The sequence below is a fragment of the Anarrhichthys ocellatus genome, unplaced genomic scaffold, assembly GCF_004355925.1.
Source record: "Anarrhichthys ocellatus isolate YVR2014 unplaced genomic scaffold, GSC_Weel_1.0 scaffold4, whole genome shotgun sequence".
Lineage (NCBI taxonomy): Eukaryota > Metazoa > Chordata > Actinopteri > Perciformes > Anarhichadidae > Anarrhichthys > Anarrhichthys ocellatus.
Window position 1 is genome coordinate 9,851,106 of NW_022280034.1, and position 22,826 is coordinate 9,873,931.

At 41.8% G+C, this 22,826-nt stretch overlaps 1 protein-coding gene across 5 annotated transcripts; it reads right to left on the reverse strand.

Annotated features, from left to right (window-relative positions):
• Positions 1-200: 200 nt before the first annotated feature.
• LOC116381356 (liprin-alpha-3-like) lies at positions 201-21,956 on the reverse strand. 5 transcript variants are annotated; one of them, XM_031843445.1, is made up of 32 exons: positions 21,786-21,956; positions 16,901-17,689; positions 14,420-14,521; positions 13,776-13,940; positions 12,096-12,170; positions 11,930-11,989; positions 11,580-11,708; positions 10,396-10,488; positions 9,988-10,040; positions 9,202-9,295; positions 8,905-9,039; positions 8,544-8,627; positions 8,297-8,428; positions 8,133-8,195; positions 7,879-7,955; positions 7,365-7,551; positions 7,080-7,270; positions 6,699-6,942; positions 6,451-6,587; positions 6,188-6,336; positions 5,947-6,043; positions 5,569-5,650; positions 5,143-5,343; positions 4,939-5,001; positions 4,415-4,441; positions 3,227-3,402; positions 3,005-3,102; positions 2,704-2,879; positions 2,454-2,522; positions 1,792-1,954; positions 1,456-1,515; positions 201-1,329 (listed from the first exon to the last, which is right to left on the reverse strand). In XM_031843445.1, the coding sequence occupies exons 2-31, from the start codon at positions 17,234-17,236 to the stop codon at positions 1,472-1,474; spliced, it is 3,702 nt and encodes a 1,233-aa protein (XP_031699305.1). In that variant the 5' UTR covers positions 17,237-17,689; positions 21,786-21,956; the 3' UTR covers positions 201-1,329; positions 1,456-1,471. The 5 variants fall into 5 exon arrangements, with proteins under 5 accessions (XP_031699305.1, XP_031699303.1, XP_031699304.1 ...); XM_031843443.1 differs by having other exon boundaries at positions 1,456-1,518; XM_031843444.1 differs by lacking the exon at positions 21,786-21,956 and adding an exon at positions 21,695-21,778 and having other exon boundaries at positions 1,456-1,518.
• Between the last annotated feature and the right edge of the window lie 870 nt (positions 21,957-22,826).

Consider the following 22,826-nt stretch of genomic DNA (forward strand, 5'->3'; position numbering starts at 1 on the left):
GGGGGGGGCGGACGACGACATGTGTCCTGTAAATGACTCCCTTGCTGCAGTTTAACTCTGACGTAATCAAGCTGAAGATGTCAGTTCTACGAGCATCTGCATTTCAACGGTTCATACTCTGAAAGATGACTGATACCTTTATACCATCACACCCACTTCTCTTCATCATTGTGAGCTGGAACTGCAAATAACTCCTTCAGTTAGCGTTTTACAGGTATGTTTTTTAATTACAGCTTTTACAATCATTATCATTATTACCATATTATATTCAATTATCATCACTACTCTCCAATAATAGGAATTTAAATCATAACACTTTTTTTCAAAATGTACACATACAAGTAGCATATCTTTAATGTCCATAATTTAAAACATATTTCCTTTTTCAACCTAAAATGAAATTACAGTCAGTCTTAAAACTAAGTATGAAATGAACATACAGTTTAATACACACACACATACATACTGTACATACATACATACAATAGCAGTTATCAATAAAAAATGATAAAAATAAAATACACACATATTACAAAGTCCTGACCCAAGCTTTCACATCATTAGATGATTGATATCATGATGTTCACTCTAAAATGGTTGATTTCAGCATGCATATTAACACAAATGCTTAATTCTTTTTTTTCTCCACTTTAAACAGGATTTTGTCATAAAGCACTTTGCTAATTGTCTCATTGTCCGTCCTATTCACATTTGTGCATCTCATGTCTGTTATGGCTTAAGAACATACATGTAATTCCCCCTGTGTACAGTCATATTCTCCCTTTGAACCACACTTTCCCCAAACTCTAATGTATTGTGTATTTTTTACTAGCCAGAGTATGTTCTATTATCAGTCTAAATCATAGTAAGGTCACCTGAAATGATGTGTGACGGGGTATCTTTCTCTCGATCTCAACAGGAATGCAGTTTTACATTTTAAAAACTATAAATTCATTGTGTCAATATTGCCATCTCACACTCAAAAACAGAAGATGTATTCACAATAGGTGATGGTCACTTTCTACAGGCCACTTTCTACAGAGTCAAACAGCATCATGCCACAACTATGGATCAAGATGGGGTGAGAGACAGAGAGACAGAGAGAGAGAGAGAGAGAGAGAGAGAGAGAGAGAGATGGATTAACAAACATTCACTCATTATTTTATAATTTTTTAAGAAATCATTTACTCAGTGTCTTTGATTCTTTGAGGAATCTCACTCAAATGGTGTTGATCATCTTCTAGTGTCCATTTTTTATTTTGATCCTTCGGGCTTTTTCTCCAAAAAATGTGTTTCTTTTCCCCCATGGATTAGGATAGAGGTGGGGCTCTACAAAATGGAATAAAACACACAAGAACCATGAAAGCTCCTGCAGAGATGAGATGTTTGATTTGGTGTTCACATGAGCTATATTTAGCTACAGATACACTCATCAGTGAGGGTGCTTTTTCTCACCTGGTGTGCTTATCTTTTAACAAGAATATGTTCTCACGGACCCCGACTCTCCTCTCGGACCTACTGACAGAGAAAAGAGGTAATTAGTAAATAAAACTCACTGTGGAACTATGAGACAAGCAGACCTAAATCAGTGCAGTAGTTCAAACTTCATCGCATAAAACAAACACTGGAAAACTGTGGTTTTGATTGACTTGGTTTGTTAGTATATATTGTGAGTAGTTTAACATTTTATAATGCATTTTCTTCAAACAGGAAGAAACCACTGTTTAATGCCTGATCCTGGGAGTGCGTCCGTCTTGTTCATTTTAGACGCCGTGAGCTGCATCTCCTCACCTTCACTCTGGACTTTTCTCAGAGTGACGGAGGGGGTTGAGATGGCGGAGGCACGGAAGTTGGCAGGTAATGTTTCTGAGGAGTCAGAAGTCACGCCGCGGAGGTCCTTCTCTCTGAACATCTTCCTCCATGATGGTGACCGTGTAAAGGTTTTCGTGCCATCCTGTGGAGACAAAAAAAACACCAGTGATTAAAAAAAACAGCATCCTCAGTGGAGGATATCTATTTCATGGTCATATTCATTATGCATTAGCGGTGTCAACACAAACTAGTATTTGACAAAGCAAGTGTTGTTGTAACAATATACCACAGTTGCAAAGTTTTTAATCCTACCAGCTGTTACTAAGCAATTAGCCGTGGCGTAAACACAGCTGAACCACTTTGGCATGCCAACAATCTAACAGCAGTGGTACATGCAGTGATGCCATGGCTCTCTTTATAAGAAAGACAGATATTTAAGTCTGCTATTGTACCATTGAAAGGAAATTCACCTGTCATGACACATATTTAACAAAGGGCCAAAATAGGAAAGTTTGGATCAAAGGCTCTATTGTGGAGTAAAAAAGTCTTAGCCACGGTGGTTACAATCATCACACGTTCCCGCCTCCTGGCAGGAGTGATTATCTCGAGTGATTTTCGACTGACAGTCTGCTTTGTCATACCTCATCTGGCCTCCTGTCTGTTCCCATGGTGATGAGAGCATTGTACTCCTTCTCTAGGAGCTGCCTCGCCTGCAGAGGAGAGACAAACAGAGCTTTAAGATCATAATTAACATCATTTAAGAGTTAAAGATTAGGATTAGCTTGCCATTAGGCAAACAGAAGGTGTGGCAATGACAATTTCTGACAACAGTTGTGGGATCACTGCTCTGTGTCTATAAGTTGAGAATAATGGTGATGTGCTGTGGAGTACCTGTATGTTTGGGTTGGGTATCTGGAGGAGGAGGGCCAAGTCAGTGTAGTCAAAGGTGTCATCTAGCGCCAGGAGAGCCCCGTGCACCCCGCTTTCTAATAGGTTGTCAGCAAACTCTTTCAGACCAATAGACTGCACCCAACACATCACTCGCTCATTGGACCACACCATTACATCTGTGATGAAGGACACAAGATGCACTCATCACCAGGGCACTAAAGACCAAAAAGCATGAGTAAATGTTTGCTTGGATATCATGTCACGAAGAGAAGATTTGAGTATTAAAGACAAGAGGCCTCACCTTGGTTATGGTGTTGACTCTCATCCCTCCTCCTCTCCAGCTCCTTCCTGTCATAGTTCAAGCGCTTCAAGCACATGATACCATAATGAAGACTCACCCTGTAAGTGAGATGGACACATTGCTCTAATTTTCATCCAAGCTGGCAGATATATATATACACCGAAGAAGAGGGTACAAAGAAGAAGTAGAGAGATCATTTGTGTAAACGTCTGACTTTCAGACCTGTGGAAACTGTCCACCATCTTCAGCTGGCCCCTCAGTTCTTTCTTGGTGAGGTGATCAAGCATACGGGCGTCCACCAGTGACTCCATGAAGTAGGAGCGGTACTGGGGCAGACCCAGGCTGGGCAGCCATTCGTTTCCCACCCACTCGTGGTTCATGTCCCCATAGGCCAGGATCTGGAGCACAGAGGTGAGGTGTGGGTGAGTATATTCAATAAAACACAAAGTCCCTTTGTCCTCAGCTGTCTCTCCTTACTGTGCATTCTAGATACACTACAGTTGTGTGTATACAGTGCTCGCTAGAAAGCAATAATGCAAAAATTGAACTATAAGCTAAAAGGGTAAATATAAAGATCTCTGCTGGTACGTTTTTAGGGATATTCATTATTTATATACTGTATGTTAGAAGGATGTGTTATGACAGATTGGTACCACTTTCTAGCAAGGCACTCTTTTCAAAAGGTTTATAGTGTTTTAAAGGGTTTGAACACCCAGCCAGTAATGGACTGTTTAACCACTTACCTACTCAAAAAGGGCTACAGGGTATCGGGACCAGAAATACATTCATTAAGAACTTAGTAACATCGACCACTTACGTACAGGCAATTTGAGGGACTTCCAGGTGCATTAAAGCAGGATCTAAAAAGAGGACAATTTTTCTACAGACTGACAACCCTAAAGTTGCTATAAAGCATGAGCAACTTTTGGGTGAGTATTTCCAATTTAATACTCAGATTCAGGCACAAAGTCACTGCTGAGGACAAGCCTTAATAATTTCAATTTTGGTAATATTAGCTCAGTTGTTCTCTGTGCTGGTCCCAGACCCTTCTGGTTTTCATTTTAGACATTTGATGAGGGACAGATTTACCTTCAACCGACTGGAAACCGGCTGAGAGGATGAGGAACAATGGAGTTCACGCAATTTGCCAGATTGCTTGCCAGGGTCCATTTAGAAAATTCTGTCTCATATCAGGTAACCAGTTTCCATCAGTGTAAGAGAATCATAGATTACTGAGGCATACTATCTGACAGATCACATTTGGGGTTGTGTTTGGCATTATTAGTGTTCGTTACTCAATAATTTACGTTTGTGGATAGTTTTCATATTTATTCAGATCCCAAAGTGTTATAATATGTTCCTCTTGACCTAATACAAGACTAGTTCAGTATTTGTAAAATAAAAACTCACCTGGTCCCAGCTGAACTCCTTCTGCTCCTTGTGTTTCAGGAAGAGAAGAAATGGAAGAGAAAAGGGATAGAGAGTTGCAAAGGGGAGGAAAGATCACCAAGGGGTAGTGTGTTTTTGTTTGTGTGTGTGTGTGTGTGTTACGGTGAATCAGAGTCAAGACAGAACGGAAAAGAAAAAAGGGAAGGCAGAGGGAAGAAAAGTTTTGTTAGTGTGTGAGAATTAGTTGGAAAAACACTACATCAAAACAGATTTTGAGGGAATAGTAAGGGAAAGGTGTAGCCAAACATGCCTAATCAGAGACAAAGAAGAAGAACAAAAAGCTTATCAATGTGAGGTCAAATTGCTGAGAATTATGCCAAAACATAAACACTGAATATTCTTTCATGCCTAAAAACAGAAAATAATAAAAATAATGTGTTTGTATCAGAACAGTTATTAAGTGCAACACCGATAAACAGATTAAATCAATATCATAAAATATTGAATTCTCTTTTGAGATTTGATATTAAATGTAATATTCTTACTGGCTTGGTGGCAGCAGTGAGAGACTCCATCTCGGCATGTGTCATCCAAATGTTACTGGTCGACTGTAATGAATAGTAAACAAATATAACATCAGTCTTCTTGCTTGACATGGGTAAGTGAATTTGCTAATGTCTCATCTGTGTGAGCACATGATTTATGAGCTGATCTACAATCACATCATGCTTCTTTTTTTTTAGTCTTACAGAGCGAGTGCTTGCAGGTGCAGATGGACTCGTGAGGGAGACCATTTCCTGGATGGCCAGACGGAGTTTGAGCCGGTGTAGAGGGTTGCTGATGCCGATCTCCCGCTGGATCTCTGTATCCGACAGGTTAGCCATGATGGCGCCGCTCTTCACGTTGGCACGACATGCTGCTACATACCATGCAGGCATCCCTACCCACAACTGGATGAACAGAGAGAAGATGTGAACGGCAACACTCAAAATAAACATGCATGAGGCCAAAAACCAAATGTTTAAGAGTAACTTTTGTATTTGTTGCATACAGATTATGTAACCCTAACCCTAGCCTGACACCATTACTAAAATTAACCCCTACCCCTTAGATTAACCTTGGGAAGATGCTGGATGTCTATATAAACTCATCGGTGACAGGGTGCCATGACGTACCTCAAGCCACGTAACGACAGTCGGACCATCCCATGAGGCGAAAGGCAGACCCTGACGACACGCTTCCTCTAACAGGTCATGTCTTGCAAGGAGAGTGGAAAACAGAAGTTTTGCAAAGGTAAATGTCTTCATATATCACTTTAACATTGTCTCCTTTATAAATAGAAAATCCCATTGAACTTAAAATTTCAAATACCATAATATTTGTGCCTTGCAGCACCACAAGGGCATATCTTTTTGAAATGACTGGCACCAGGGATATCATAGCTCCAGGCCAGGCCTAGTTAGTGCCATGCTCTACAAGCGGCACCTGACTACACGAGGGTTCAAAGATCTGTGAATGTCATGAGAAGCGTGTGGAACAATGACTGTTCTCACTTCTTTTTGCTGCGGCGGTCTTTCTCCACTGTTCCAGTCCCAAGTTTAGCCAGGCCTAATGGGTCAGCTGAACCGAGGTCGTCAGAAGGTGTGGAGGCTGGAAGGGTCGAAGGTTAAACATAATAATTATTTAATGAATCCACCTCACTGTTGATGACAATTTTGCTGTAAACAGATATATTTGTCAGTTGGAGACACAAAATGGCGATGTGAATGAGTCGTTTTCAATCTGTTCACAAACCCAGTGAGGAAGACTCGCGCCCATGCGCACCGATCCTCCCCTTTTCCTTTTTGCCAAAAAGACGACCAATAGACGACTTAATGCTTTTCTTTTTGCTGGCTTTGTGGAGGGAATCCTGGCTAGCAGTGGTAGAACCGTCAACAGAGAGACTAAAAGAACAGATAAAGGAAAAACAGGAGGTGAAATCAACACAGACAGAGCGTGTCTGAGGGCTAGTTTGTTAGCCAAATAAACAAAGTATGAGTAAACCTTCTTGAGAGTACCTGCGAAATTCACGGAGGTCATCGAGTCCTGCTCCCGGGTGAGTGTGTGTCATACGGTCCAATCGTAGGGCTCGAGGAACAGAAGGGTTGGAGTCAATCAGGGCAAGTGCTCTGCATTCTTCACCATCTTTGCTGTTCTGCAGGGCGGAAAGAGTTGTGTGAATTAACACACAGGGTCTTCTTTAAATTATCCTCAGTTGAAGAAGCACATATGAGGCTTATACTGTATCACAACTTCAACACAGTACCTGTCTGTCAGTCTCCCTGGCAGGGGAATGTGGCAGGCGGGGGGTGGAATGTCCAGAGCTGGGCGGTGAGGGAGACGCCAATGTAGAGGAGGTGATGGAGGGAGTCATGTATCCCCTGCCGACGCTGTCACGTCCTCCCAGAGAGGAGGGGGGAAGAGATGGGGCATCGAGGGCCACACTGCTGACCCGGCTCTCAATCTCTTCTGCCCTCAGTTCGGTGCTTTCCTTTTCCTCTTGAATCAGCCTGAGAGAAAAGGTTAAAATATTTTTAAATATCAAGATTTACTATCTTTATTCTGTCGGAAAGCCTCACTCAACATCATTTTAAGTGTAGGCTAAAATATTGGTTGCCCGAATGGCTTTAATAGATCTAAAACTCACTTAATCTCCTTGTTGATGGCCTCCAGTTGCTCCTGTAGCATGATGGCCAAAGTCTGTACATCTGTCTGTCCACTGGGAGAGAGCAGCTCCGATCCGAACATAGTCTCTCTGTCGTCCTCATCGTCAGAGCAGCCTCCATCCCCACCCTCAAAACCGGGACCAAGCATACTACCGCTGTCCCATTCTCCATACTGGAAAGAGGGGAAAAAGTAGGAAATCATCATCCTAATAACAAATCATATCGACATCGTCATCGTCATTATTATTGCAGCGTGAGATCGACACCTTGTTGCTATCGTCTCTAGAAGCCCCCCACCGGCCTCGGTGTGTTCGCCTGACCACCACCCCAGTAGAGGAGTTGCTGTAGCCGGACGGGAGCGAGCCTCCACCCTGAGGGTACCGCAGCTCCGAGGCGCTCCCTGGGAGAGATCTTCGAAAAAGGGTGGAGGGAAGTGAGCTCACGCTGCCTGCCCTGTGGTGAGATCCAGAATGAATTTGTGATGTTAGTACTTGAAGATGACAATGTCCCCATTTCCTGAGTGAACAATCGTGACATTATCACACAGACAGGTTTTCCCTGGAAATAAAATAAATGAAGAAATTGTATCAATATAAATAAAGCATATGCATGTTATTTGCATTCTTATTAGCCAGAAAAATACCCTCTAGGTATAGTATATTTGTGCTCAGAAAGGGCTGTGCACATAAAGTATCCCTTGGGAGACTTGTCATTTGGGAATTTACAAAATGTAGAACATAATGTATGAATAAATTCCCTTAAATGTTCAGTGTGGCTAACCTGGAATAAGAGCCAGGCCTGCCTCGTAGCTGATCCAGCTCCAGTTGGATTCGCTCCAGCTCAGCAAGGAGCTGTTCCTAAAACACAGAGGTAAAAAAGGCATAACTTGCTTTTTTCCGAGGAACACATCATTTGTAAAACACCACGTCTCTTGTTCGTAGGGATAAGTGGAACTCATAAGAACTGGGAAAATTGTGATGGTGAATTAAAGGTACATGAGATTACAATGAGAACATAGCTGAAAGGGTACATACCTTATTAGCTATAAGATCATCTTGGATTTTCTTCATATTGGACAGTTCTTCTGAAAGAGAATTCTAGCAGAGCAAAAGAATGAATACGCAATTTTTTCACCCACTTTTTCTTATTTTTCATTCTATCACAAATATTCTGCAGCACTAATTAGTCTCCTCGCTACCTTCTCCTCTAGTGCTGCCATTCTCTCTTTGAGGTGGAGCTGCAGTCTCTCATTGGACTCTGACAGAAGCTTGTCCACTGTATCTGAGAGGCGTTTGTTGTGTTCGTCATTCATCTTTTCCCTCTGCCTCGCCTAAAATGAAACAGCCGTAAGAGAGGAGCTTGAGTTAGGAAAAAGGCAGACAACAAACTCTAATATTGCTTAACATGGGAAATGTAGCCACGTAGAGAAAAATAAATGATGTTACCCTCTGTAGCTCTTGGTTCTTCTCTTCGAGTTGAGCTTCCATTTGCCGTAGTCGCTCCTCAAAGTTCCCATGGCGCTCCTCTGCCTAAATTAAAAGAAGCATCATTTCTAGATGATCTTACAAGTATTTATCTGATGTATGAATGGACTGAAAATTGATTTAAATGAAAGCTTTAGGATTTTTGTTCAATAAAGCATGGTGATCTGATTATTTGATCAATAAAGGCTAGGACAGCATATATGCAGTGTTGAGGCGACTGTAAAATGAACCCAATCTTTAAATGTTACTATCAGCACTGAATACAAATGTCAGGTTGTCTGGTCAGGAAGGTACAGAATGGGATTGCACAGACTCAAAATACCTTGTTGAGAGCAGCAACCCTTTGGGCAAGCTGGGCCTCGATCTCGGGCAGTGTCTCTGCCCTCTGTAGGGTCTGCTGGAGCTTCTGCTTGGCTTCATCCAGCCGTTCCTGTAGCTGTCTGTTCTTCTCTTCACTCTGGACACACATACCAAAACACAAATGCACAGTATGTGTGATTGGAGGTCAGATGGCACTCACATATCAGATGCATTTTGGGATTTTTAAATACTACAATATAAGTCCATCAGCAAGAGCTGACTTTTATGTTATTTATGTATTATTTGAGCCACTCCTTACCTGTCTGTGCAGTGATTCCTTGCTTGCCAGCTCATTTTCCAGCTTGTCTTTGATATCATGGAGAGAAGTCGCCTCCCTCTGGGCGCTGAGGTACCTGCATTCAACACCAAGACAGCATTGAATTATTAGAGCTGCAGTTCTTGGCCAACACAAAAAGATATATGTGATTATACGTAAGGGTGGGAATTGATTTATTCACTAAAATACCACCAAACTTCTGTCTTCTTACTGTCAAATCGCCAAAATCCAGATGGGAGAAGCTCTGAGTTAATCAAAATGCTAAAATGCTTATCTGGGTTTCCTTCAATTATAACTGCACTCACAGCATTTAAGCTTAATGTGAATTGCAGACTTTTTTTTTGTCCTTCAGGCAACATAGAAGCAGCTCTACCGTTCTTGCCGGCACACACTAGTCAGGGCTGGCTCCTCTGCATTTCCAGGAAAACAATTTATTATTGTTATATTTTGCAGCAGTTAATAAAAGAACAAAATGTGATTCAAACTATTAATTTCTGATGTCAAATCCTTGCTTTCCAACAAACTGTATGCCACAAAGTCAGCTTTTTTGCTTATCGCTCACAGCTGCGTTCTTAATAAGAATGTAATGCAAATGTTATTATGTAAAACAACCTTACTGTATAAAGAGGTGGCAGGACAACTTTGCAACACATTTCCAGGCAACAGGTGAAACATATGGTCCTTCTGCTATATTTATTACAGCTGATGTATGAAATGTGAGTCCTCAGTAAAACTAAGAATAGATTGCTTAAACACAGCAAAGGTTACCTGCGTTCTAGTGTTGTAATCCTCTCCTCCATGTCCTCCCTTTGGCAAAGGGCCTAGAGGAAGCAAAGATGTATCATGAAACAAGACGATGTGCAATCTAGGCTTTCATTATATAGATGAGATAACAGTTCTTATTGCTTGTTTATGTGATAAATAATGGCCAGGTAAGAGAAAGAGGAGAACATTAGAATGTGTTGATGGCCTGCATAGGTGATACATTTAAATACTGTAGGGGTCCGCTTAAAATGTTGTCTGCAGTTATTTTAGACTTCTGTATCTGCAGTTACGCCACGAACAAAATAAATCAAGCTCATAACATATGACCATTGTGTTCAAATATACTTGGAGCCCAAGGAATTGAGGGAGCTAAGGGTCTTGGCTAGGAAGAGACAGAGGTGCCCTACAGACCTCTTTCACTTCCCTTTGGAGCTTCTGATTGGCCTCCTCTGACTTCGTCACCTCCCTCCTGGCGGCCGCAAGCTGTTCCTCTATTTCCCCAACCTGACGTGACACCACAAAGGGACACAAGATGACACAGATTGAACCTACATGAGCCAGTGTTAACTGCCACAGCACCAAGTGTAAACAGACACGACAAGTGATTCATTGCAAATGTCTGTCTGGTTAATGTAAGACTCTTAAAAAGCATCACTGACATAAGTGTAACATGTTGGGAGTCTGATGCATCTAGCACTCAGTAAAATGGAGGCACAATGTGCTTCTTTTCAGTTTTATATTACATCCTTTCATCATCTGACCAGACAGTCGAACATTTTATCAGTTTGGTTATCTTGACCTAAATACTTTTGACCCATTACACATGTCGGACGTGATTAAACTGATTAACTAAATTCAAATGGTGTCTTATTGTGCACAATTCAGTAAAACGATGGCTATTTGAAGCAGATGCAATAGTTTAACTGGCCACAAGAGGGAAGAAGGAGCCTAGTAGACAAACTGTACATAGCTCCCCTCCTTCTTGGGATATACTGTTGGAAATACTTGTGCAATAGATTAACACTACTAAAAGGAGTACACAAAATATTTTTTTTAATAATAGCAAGTGTTACAATAGATGCACTCTTAACCAAGCACGTAGACTTGTATTAGACCTTCACTGACTACATCTAGTCCTCAGTGCTAACAAACCCTAATCTTAAAGGAATAGTTGGACATTTTGGTAAATGCGCTTATTTATTTCTTTGCCGAGACTTTTATGAGAAAATCAATAACACTTCGGTCAAGTGTGCTGATTGTTACAGGAATCGTTATCGCTAGCTAGCTATCATGCTGTGTCCAGTCTTAATGCTAAGCTAAGCTAAACGGCTGCTGGCTGTAGTAAATATAAAGCTACAGCCAGCAGCCGTTTAGCTTAGCTTAGCATTAAGACTGGAAACAGCAGGAAATAGCAAAGCTGGTTCTGCGCAAAAGCCAAAGTGTAATATAGGTTGTGGTTGCCAAAATGATAACTATTCCCGCAACAATCAATCCTTACTTCACCGCTATAAACGTATTTTGAGTGAAGATTTCCCCGCTTGGCACAAATGTCATACTGGTCAACACTAAACAGATATACAGAAATATACACTCACCTGCCGGCACATGAGGGCCAGCCTCTCCTTCAGCTGGGAGAGTTCAGCTCTCTGCCTCTCAATCTCTCCTTCTCGCTGTCTCTCCAACTCGCTGTCCTCCAGGCCAGTGGAGGGACCATTGGGTAGTCGCTGGAATGATGATAATATAAAAAACAAACGAGAGTGATGAAGAAAGATAACAAGTTGATGTTGTAGCGGAAATAAAAGACATGTAGAATAGGTCATTCTTAAAGTTAACATTACACTGACACACCATGTTACCCATACATCTACTTTTCTGCTGACTTTCTGGACGCTAACACACATACACAAAAACAACTGGAACCAACATGCATAAAACCCTCCCTTACATCTTTCCCGCCGTCCGCCCCTTGTTGACGTCTTTTAATTTGGTCTCTTAAAGACATTACCTAGAAAATGAGAGACAAAATGGACAAACAGATGATACGAATGAGTGTTGTTGCGTCACACCGAGCATTCCTCGAGACCCAGAAAATCATTTGCATTGAACTTTACCTCTTGAGATGATGCGGCAAGTTGGTCCTCTAACAAGGACACCCTCTCGAGGGCCACGCGGAGCCTCTCACGAACCTATGGAGTAGAGCAATGACCATGCCCATCATTTAGTTTAGAAATTACGATTCAAGCTGCATGTGTGTTGACTAAACGGATCTCCTCCAACTCCCGAAAGTAACTACAGTTTCTTGACCATCCTTCCCCGATAGAAAGAGCAAGAAAACATTACAAGGCGATAGAGTCATCAAACAGTTCATAAGAGGCCCAAACACTCACATCAGTACAGCATTTCTTAACAAAAGGTACATAAGGTATTTCTGTGCATTGCATTGTAATTTAGTTCATCCCACCTTTTGGTTGTGATCATCCTGATGAGACAGTCAATGAGGCTGATAGAATGTATTCACCTCTGCCTGTGTTTAAGATCATTTTAATTTTGCAGTTTGCGAATGTGGAGTTGATTGTCAATACTTTGTATTCTACTGGATGGATTATAAGTATAGTATGACATTATGTCATAAAAGCATGGAATGTTCTTTATGAAAAAATAAAGTGTAAGTGTCAAATAAATGAATGAAAGAGTAAAAAGTACAATATTTCCAACATTACCTAAAATGTAATCGAGTAGAAGTATAAAGTAGCATTAAGGAAGTAAGAAAAGTATGTCAAAATTGTACTGAAAGCTACTACAAGGAACTTTAATTTTGTGTTGGTATTGGTGATCACTGTGGACAAAAGCGGTAGCGTTTTCGGCAACCAGAGTCCTATTTATTTTACTGCTGCAGGGTCTGACAGTCTGCCCTGTACAGTCCTGGTTCTGGTTCTCTCGTGCCTCCCTTCCCTTCAATAGCTTTCATTCTTAAATCTGCCATAACATATTTTTTGACCATTTGAGTACAGCAGAAACAAGAAACAACACAATACTGACATGTTGTACCAAATTTAAAATTAATATGGCTAGCATGTTAACAAACAGCCTATTTACCATGGATGTATGATACACAGATCTCTTTATACATTGATAATATTTATACATCCAGCAGATACAGAGCAACATTAGCATGAATTTTACATTGTGTTTGTGGTCACCCGATGAATGTAAATAAGGCTAGTCTGTCTCCTTTTGGCTCTGTTTTTTGGTCTCTACTGAGTCCTGAAGGCAATATGTGGTTCTTCAACTATTACAGTTTTTCTCAATTGTTTTACACACGTTTTCTGAAAGCATGGTTTATATTTTCAGCACTCCAAACACAAATCCAAACACACACAGACTGAAACTCTGCATTCAAAACAATGCTGTGTTCTCAAAATGGTATGGTGTTCAAATGACACACAGACATTTTTTTGTGTATATTTCGTATATATGTAATATACATATTTCTGTTTACTGTCTACTTGCAATACTGTACTGCAGTAATCATTGTGTGCTGTATTGATATGCAATACTACAATACTGTAATGATTTCTGGCCTACTGTGAACTTGCTGAAGTTTGGTTGTACTCTCTGCCCAGCCTCTCTTATCATTAGATGGTCAACCAAAGTGGCCCGAATCTCATCAGATATTATGGCTTTCCTTTGCAGCTGCTTCACTGAAAGAAATTTCCTTTTTTCTCCAAAATATCACATAGCAGTTTGATAAGGCCCTGATACACAATGCAGAGGACACCAGTTTGACCCACCTTCTCATCCAGAGCCTTGTGGTGCTCAAACAGAGACTTGAGGGCCTTGAGGACTTCCACCTCACTGGAGACCCCCGCCGGGGACTGGGCTTGTCTTTTCACCACTGTCATCCTCAGACTGCGCTCATGGCGGGATACCAGACACTCAAGGTGTTCCAGCAACAACTACAGGAGTGAGTGGGTTAAAGGGGAAGGAGACAGCAAGGTGGCAGGGGAATGCAAAGAGGTGAACAGAAAGAGAGAAAGGGAGTTTGAAGAATGGAGACACAGAAGATGAGGAGAGCAAGACAGTAAGAGACAGAAACAGAGAGAACAAGGTAAGAGAAGCGAGAGGGACAAGGAAGGTTCAGAGAAGATGCCGAGGAGTGAAGGGTTGTAAGAGTGACAATGAGATAATAAAATTGTGAGGAGAGCACCTGGTTGCAAAAAGGGACAAGGAGTGAGTGGGAGAGATAAGGAAAGCAGATACGGACACAAAAAGGAGTCACAAAGAGAAAATGTGGAGTAGAAAGAGTAAGAGAAAGAGGGGCAAAAAAGACCAGAAGCAAATGAATGTGTCACACCCACACAACCACAATGGGTGAGGAAGATAACACAGAGGCTGTTACAGTGCTAATAAGCAAAATGGCCGCTAAACATCTTACACGTGTGTTGTTTCTCTCCGCCTTGAGCTCAGCAATCTCCTCCTCCCTCTCCAGAAGCTGCTCCCGGCAAACGTTCAGGTCTTTAGTCAACACAGCAAACTCCTGTGGAACACACAAGCTGCGTTCAGGGGCAAAGAAAACAAACTGTTTAAATATATGGTTTTAATAGTTAAATGTAAGTGGTCCCTGCTCAGTTGCTTGAGCAGCCATGAGAGTTTAAAGGCACAAATAATAATTCAGGCCATACAAATCTAGTGACTGTGACAATTAAATGGAGTTGGCTGCACTTATATGCATAACCAAACGCCTTCCAGAAACACACTGTGTTGAACACCTGAGACCAGGATGTAGGGAAATGTAGATGATGCAAACCTACATAACAATCATGTAAATCACTGACACCGTTTCCACCACCACTCTCTCTCTCTCTCTCTCTCTCTCATATTTCTCTTTGAACTCGCATTCGTGGATGGATTACATCACACTGTTACACAATGGCTCTGCACTGGTGCACAAGAGAGACCCCCCCAAAAACACGCCATCGATATATCATTGACAACACCGCTGGGAATACATTTGCAACTCCTGCATAACGCTTTGAAAGGAGTGCAAACAGGATGGTGTCGTGCACGATTCTCTTAAACAACACTGATAAGACACTGACTGATGAAACACTGATCCATGGTCAGTGATTTCTTTATGTCTCCATAAAACGCTTTCGAAGCCTTCAAGTGTGAGACAATTGCTGTTGATGAGAATGACAATGATGTGCAGATGTTTACATTCAGGATTACCTGCCTTTTGACTCATAAACAGCTGAAAGTAGACATATGAAATTGATATGTGTTTGCATGGAGAATGGAAGAGAGAAATAGCCAGAAAGAGATCTATACAGATGGTTACACAGTAGGTCCATTGGCTCTCAGCCTTATGGGATTGTTTCTTGTTTGGATAGGGGTCAGCTTCTCAGTAGGCTTCTCTTGTCCCCATCATTGTTTCTTTTTTATTTCATCTCACGCTATCTGTATTAGCCTCCATTCATTTAATTTCATGTGCAGGTCTGCTCTATGGTGTACAAGGAAACTTGAGTTACATAAGGAAATACAATTTTGAAATGCTTTTCACTGCTGTTAGCAGCAAAATGATTGACAGGTTTTGTACACAATCATCATAAACACCTGTACATTCAAATGCAATTAAGTAATGTACGTACCCCTTTAACAAATACTAACATTATGGAGTTTATAACATTTAACTCTTTGTTGAAGAAGCATCACAAAGGTATTTAGGGCTGCAACTAATGATTATTTTCATTATCGATTGAGTAAACGATTAACAGTTAGTCTATCAAATGTGAAAAATTGCTAGTAGTTGCTGCCTTTTTTCTGTCAATCATCTTGTTGATTAATTAACCATTTGTTTCACCTCTAGAGGTGATAATTAAATGTTAGTTTGGGTCTTGTTTTGTTGTCATCTTAAATATTTTAAGAGAAAATGGAGAATATATATAAATTGTATTATACTTGATTCCATGTGTTTTTATAACAGTGAATCTACTTCTTATAATGAGCAAACATGTGGAAGTGTTATGATAATGAGAGTAGCTCTGGTGACTCAATGTTCATTACGAAATTGAAATTCTCAAGTCCCTTTTCTGTCTCCTTTCACGTTTTAACATCAAAATTAGATCTAAAAATACCCTTCTGACTTGAACTAATGACAATGGCAATATCTCCTGGTATTAGATTCATATGGGATCAGTCGAGTCACAGACACCATTTATCAAAAAGCACAACATGTGTAGAAGGAATCTGACTGTATTTGGTAAATTCGACACAAATTTGACAGATTTTAGAAGCTGGAGAAATAAAAGAGAAATAAATGTAAAAAAAAGAGAAAGCTGTTTGTGTTAGAAATGTAGGATAAAATCTTCAAATTGCAGTTATTATTAATAAGCAGTTTTTACCCAGACAACTAAAGAGAATTCGTAGAAAATCAAGTACTCGTTTAAATTAAACTGAACCCATTAACATATGAGCACCAACAACATGGTCAACTAACATAATAAAACCTGACCACACAATGAGAATAAATTGCGGATACAACTTAGACTAAACAGCCAGAAGATGATAGGAACATAAACCCTCTGCATTAGTAGGAACAACATTAGTGAGGGAACCTCTGAAGAAGCAGGGGGGAGGTATTTAGCATCCACTTTCTAGCATCTCTCTGCATGAACCGTCACTGCAAAGGCTTACTGTCTCATGAGCTCGCTTCCCGATGACACACACTCAGAATAAAGCACTCGTACATAACCAGACACTGATAGCACAGAGGATAAACAATGTCCTCTCAAAAGGAAGAGTGTTCAACCTAACACACTTCTATCAGCCAAAACTCATACTTTCACTTCCAAACAAGGCTGATTCCTCTGTACACATAATGCACAGGATGTAAATACACACATACACACAGTTGTACCTGCGGCAGAGCAATAGTTAGCTGCCTCTGAAGTGATTCTTTTTCGTGGCCGAGCTCGCGGAGGCGGAGCTGAGCCGTGCCCAGGCAGTCCTGGGTCTCCCTCAGGTTCTCCAGGAGCCTCTCCCTCTCGGTCAGCATGTTGACCATTAGCGACTCCAGGTTCCCCGTGCTGCCTCCTTCGTCTCCTCCGCTTCTTGCCTCCCTCCCACTGCAGCCTCCTCCTGCCGTTGCACCTCCGGAGCCCCCGACTCCTGCCCCGGCAGGTGAGGAAGGGCCCCCACCAGTCCCACTTCGCCCATCCTCAGAAATGGTGGGCATCACCTCGCACATCATCATGAGACCGTGACGTGTGTGTCGAGTTAATAAAGAAAACTAAACTGGATTGTGCGTGCAAAAGGTCTGTCCTCGTGCCTTGGGTTTTTCTGAGCTCGTATTAAAAGTTTGATGTACAAAATATAAATCTTTACATCATCAGTTTTCCAAAAATATCATTCCTTTGGTTTGCATATTGTCCTCAGTTTATTGCCTTTATGTTATTTCTCCAGTACGTCGTTGCTCCCTTGTCTTCCTTTATAAAATCACAACCTGTACGGTATATGATCAGAATGCTTATGTGTTCCTGTGTTATGCAAGAGGAAGGGGTATCTACGGGGAAGCCCTGCTGTGGGTGGCTGGGATTGGTAAAGGTGAGGGAGGGAAGGGGTTATGGAGAAGGAAGGGATAAAAGAGGGCCGATGCTCCTAAATTGTGTCCACGAGGCAGAGCTCCTCACAGCACCGGGGGTGAGAGCTGAAAAAGAGAGCAGGCATTGCATTAGATCCCCCTCAATAAACCGCAGTGTGCATGTAACAAATGAGAAAAGACATTGCAAGACTGAGCTGGTAGTTTGAGAAATGTGCATGGAATTATTTGCGTTAAAGAAATACTATTTATTATAGGGAAATACATGTATTTTCTTTTTTGTTGACAGTTAGAGGAAGGTTGATACCACTCTCATGCCTGTTAAATATAAGGCTACAGCCAGCAACCGGTTAGCTTAGCACAAAGACTAGAAACAAGCAGGGGAAACAGCTAGGCCAGTTCTGTGAATAGAAATTTGCCTACCATCTCCTCTAAAGCTCGCTAATTAACGTTGTATATCTTGTTTGTTTAATCCATACATCTTGAAATGTGAAGTGTATAACTACAAGTTGTGGTATAACAGGTGGCTATGTGCCGGACTATTTCTTTACCGGGAGCATTGACTTTATGAATAACTCAAAGTGACAATAAGACTTCAGCACAGTACCCCCGGAAAACTAAATACTGTTGCTTTTAGTCTCAGTTATTGTTTTCTTTCAACAAATTGCATATGAAGTGTAAATTAGTGATAATTATAGGTGCTGGTCGGTGGGTTTTGTAACTGTTGGACAAAACCAGGATAGCTGTTTCCAGTTTCAAGGTAAGCTAAGCTAAGCTAAGCTAAGCTAATCAACTGTGGGGAGTAGCCCTTGAGTATATTCAACAGACGGATATGAGAGTGGTACAACCTTCCCATCTATCTTATTGCAGGAAAGTGAAAAGCGTATTTCCCAAAATGTCAAACTGTTGCTTTCAGGTATCAGTCACTATGATCTTGGTGAGATCAGTGTTGACTTCCGCACTGCTGAAGGTGTTGAAAAGATCATCTTGATGATTTAAGCAAAGCTAACATGTTACATTTCTTCTCATTCTCAGTTTTTCTTACAAACTAAATATGTCATTGAGATTCAACTTTGTGATTTCACTTCATCAAGCCTCCTTCAATCAGTTTTGTTATAAATTGTCTGCTTTTTTTAAATTGCCTTTTTAACTGGATAAGGTCTCTGTCTCAAACTGCAAACTCTGGCCAAAATGGTATGGATTCAGGCAATCAGCATTATTATAGCGCCTCATGGCCCTCTCTCCTTTCCTACCATATTCTTCACTGTCTAGTCTACAATACTCAGGGGCTTGCACTGGCCTTTATACTTTTAAGTGGTTTGGACTGATTTAGTGCCCCATGCAGGCTTCTGTATGTCAGTGAGACTGGGCAGAGTGATGAAGAATTTCTTTGTCAACCAAAAATCATCCATTTTGTGAATAAAACGTATTTAGCAAACAGGCCTCAACAACACTGAAAACAAGTATTGCCAGTTGTCTTATTATTATACGGACGTCCAGAACTAAAGATGGGGACTGCTTGCTGGTAATTGGAGGCCTGATACAGCACTAAATTAGCTCCTCATGCTGGTGAGCTGGCTAGCGTACTTGGCAACCTCACTGTATGTATCACGAAAAAAACAACTTCCTTCCTTTCCACCTCCACTGATGGATAATAACTGATGCAATACCGACTGCGCTTCGTTAACAGTTTAAGACAGCTTCTGATTGCTACATTGTGATCCAAAAAACTCCAAATATCATCCTGAAGTTCATTTGTTTCAAGACCTTGAAACACCTGAAATACTCTTAGTCCTGTAAGATAAAACATTCAACCACTTATCTCGGGATACTCGTCATTACCAGCCGCTCTATTAGCTCTGCAGGGGCAACGGAGAACAGTGTAATGTAATTACTGCAGACTACTGTGTATACAGTATTGTACAGTAATAGTTCACTCTGTTCCTACTGTGTCACATGATGAGTCCGTGCTGAAAGAACACAAAAGCATTCATTGCTGGAGTCCTGATTCAGTAAGCATAACTGTGCAGCCTGCAGTTTTGACTGAAGCGTCAGCTGAGGGGTCACTGGGCTTCAGGACCTGTGTATTTATGTGTGTGTGTGTGTGTGTGTGTGTGCGTGTGTGTGTGTGCGTGCGTGCGTGTGTGTGGAAGGGTGAGAGAGGCAACTAGAAAACAAGAGAGCGTGCAACAATGTCTGGTGCATCACAATGACACTGTAGACTTGTTATGCCATAACATTACAGCTCTATGAGCATTGTTGAGACCTTTTCTTTGAATGGTTGCCCTTCTTGCTGCCATAGCAATCAGTGGAGTGAGCATGGGGACTGGCAGAGAGGCAGCTTGAAAACAATGAGCCAGTGATAACATGTTTCTATAATGTAGAGCTACAGTGCAGCTACATTATCAAGCAGCTGCATTAGATTCATTGGTGTAATGGGGGAGCTTATGTCACAGTGTTAACACACTGAAATCGATTGAGTACGTGTGTTAGTGTCTGTGTGTGTGTGTGCACATGTGGGTGTTTTCATATTATGATTGCCCACATCATCATCATCATCACCACCGTCATCATCATCATCACCATAATCATCATACACGGCCACATTGAATCCTGCTTGTAGCCACCTAACCTGGAGTGGACAGACTGGCTTTATAGTTTGTGGTTGCTACATGACCAATTACGACAAGGCACCAATTAGGCTGTGTATCGTGTAACTAAAAAAAAATCCCTGCCTCCGAAAAAAAAGTAAGTAAATGGAAAATGCCATCGCCTTGTGTGTGTTTGTGAGTGAGAGAGAGAGAGAGAGAGAGAGAGAGAGAGAGAGAGAGAGAGAGAGCGAGAGAGAGAGCAGTAACACCGCTCTCCTCCACCAGACACTGGGGCGGGGAGAGGGGTTTGCAGGCTCCCACAACCGCCGACAAATGGAACTAAAGAAAAAGGGTTTCTGAGATCGGTTTTTACATCCGGTTTGACAACATGGTCAATCGCCTTTACAGCGAAAGAATGCACGCATGCCGGATGCATAACGCACTTTGCATTTCAATAACAGCAAAGCATATAGCGTATAATAATGTACGCCCCCCCCCCCCTCTCTCTCTCTCTCGCTCCTAATACCATGAAACAGTACCCCCTGGCCAAGAAACGCATCATTGGAATCGATAAGTGATTGTCGGCAGCTGGGTAGAGGGGGGAATAGAAGCACCAGGATCCGGACTAACGCGCTTTTATTTGCGCTGGCATCCACCCGGCATACTGGGCTAATGGGGAAATGAGCCTCTCCAGATGACAGGTCTGTGGCTATACCTCCATTTCTGGATGTATGGAGGAAAGACCATTCGATGATAGGAGCAAGAGCGCGCACGAGCAGATATACATTATTCTAGTAAAAAAAAAAAGAAAAAGCTTCGTGGTTGTGTATTGGGGGGGGGGGGGGGGGGGGGGTTCTGAATTGGCTCTTCTTGTGTTACAATGCATTGAAGCAAACACCAGGAAGATGATGTCTCTTCTTTAGAGATCGACTGTGACTGTGGAAGGCATCACGTCAGGAAGATGGCCCAAAATGCACACCGCACATTTTCACTGCTGGGCCTGCCTTGTCCAGACATTATAGAATTATAAGCAACTCCATAGGCCCAGTGACAGTATTGCCGAGCTGGGAGGTTTGACTACAAAGCTCCTAACGGCTAAGGGCTTAGTTACAGCCGTGATTAATTACAAGCAACACATAGAAGGCCAATATACAGAGGCATCTTATCATCGGTCTCTCCCTCCCTCCACAGCTATCACCTCACCAAACTGTATGCAAACGGGAGTGAGCAAGCGCGCCCTAAATAAATCGTGCCGTGTACTGCCATCACACCTGTCAATGCCTGACACTGCCATAGGCACCGAGCGTTGCATACTCTATCTAATATAAGCCAATTTGCCTCTGTTCAAAATCGCACCCCCCTCGCTCTCCTTACACACACACATACACGCACACACACACACATGCACACACACACACACACACATGCACACATAAACCACCACCACCTTCAATCCTTCACAACACAACGTTAGGTTCTCGTTATCACACACATGCACGCGCACTCTTGCATGTATTATTACATTAGTATTTCTTCCGCGTCCTCCGATGGATATTATTTCCCTCTCAGTGGAAACTGGGTTGCGATGGGGCGGTGTGAAGTTGCATCCTTACCACAGTCATCGCGGGGAGTCTGTGTCCATGTTTGACGTTAAATATTCCTTAGGTCCATCACCACGGATCGTGATGGTGTCCGTGCCCCTCATCCGAAACCGGCGAAAATATGTTTTTTTTTCTTCTTTCTGTCTCTCTTTTTCCACATGTAAACGGCGAGGAGGGGGGGGGGGGGGGGGGGGGGGGGGGGGGGACGCGGAGAGAGACGATACGCCACCTTACCACAGACTCCCCCTCTGTCGGATTGGAAGGTAATGGGTCTTAAAGAAACATTCTCTCAGCATTCTCCGCATCTCTGTGATTTACGCGCGAGCCACGCACTCACGCGCACTTGCAGGCCAATCAAGCACCTGATTAATTATACAGCGTGTATGTGTATCAAAGACCAACCAACTGACAGACAGACATTTCACCTGCACAAATATTTTAATTTTTTTTATAATATACAATTTTCTATCTGTACCTTGAGCCAAAAGTCACTCATTTGATAAATACACTTTGTGATAAACAACATGCATTCAAATCATTTAGTAAATCATAAAGCGGTGCTATATCTGCGATGTGTTCCTGCAATAGAAAGCTAATGTGTGTGGGGCGATGATTGCAGGCCCAACTTCTGTCCATGAGAAGAACCTCATGTGGGTATTAGTAATAATGTCCAATATTCTGATACAAAAATGCATTATCTTTTCAAACATTGCATATTATTAGCATCAATAATCACTTCAACTTTATCAGCAATGATTTTATGGAAGCCGTTTTCATAAATAACCTATTTTGGGGAACATGTCCCAATTCTGCTGCATGCAGCTTGAGATATGAATACTGCATCTAAAAAAAATACACAAGCTCTTATTTAAAATGTTATCAGGAATGCCTTCACTGTCTGTGGTAGGAAAGTATTCAATCATAGCAGGATTATGTTTAAAGTGAATTTTATTACATCTAAACGCCAACTTGTAGCTCTTGAATACATTTGTGGAATTGGCCACATCTATGGTTGCTGTTCTGAATTAATATGCATGTTGATATTGATATTGC

Coding starts and splice junctions, on each gene's coding strand:
- LOC116381356 (XM_031843443.1), bottom strand. CDS start 17,236: ATGATGATGTGCGAGGTGATGCCCACCATTTCTGAGGATGGGCGAAGT. Junction 11,990..12,095: donor TTGCCGCATCATCTCAAGAG/GTAAAGTTCAAT, acceptor CTCATTTTCTAG/GTAATGTCTTTAAGAGACCA. Junction 6,588..6,698: donor CCAGGGAGACTGACAGACAG/GTACTGTGTTGA, acceptor TCCGCCCTGCAG/AACAGCAAAGATGGTGAAGA.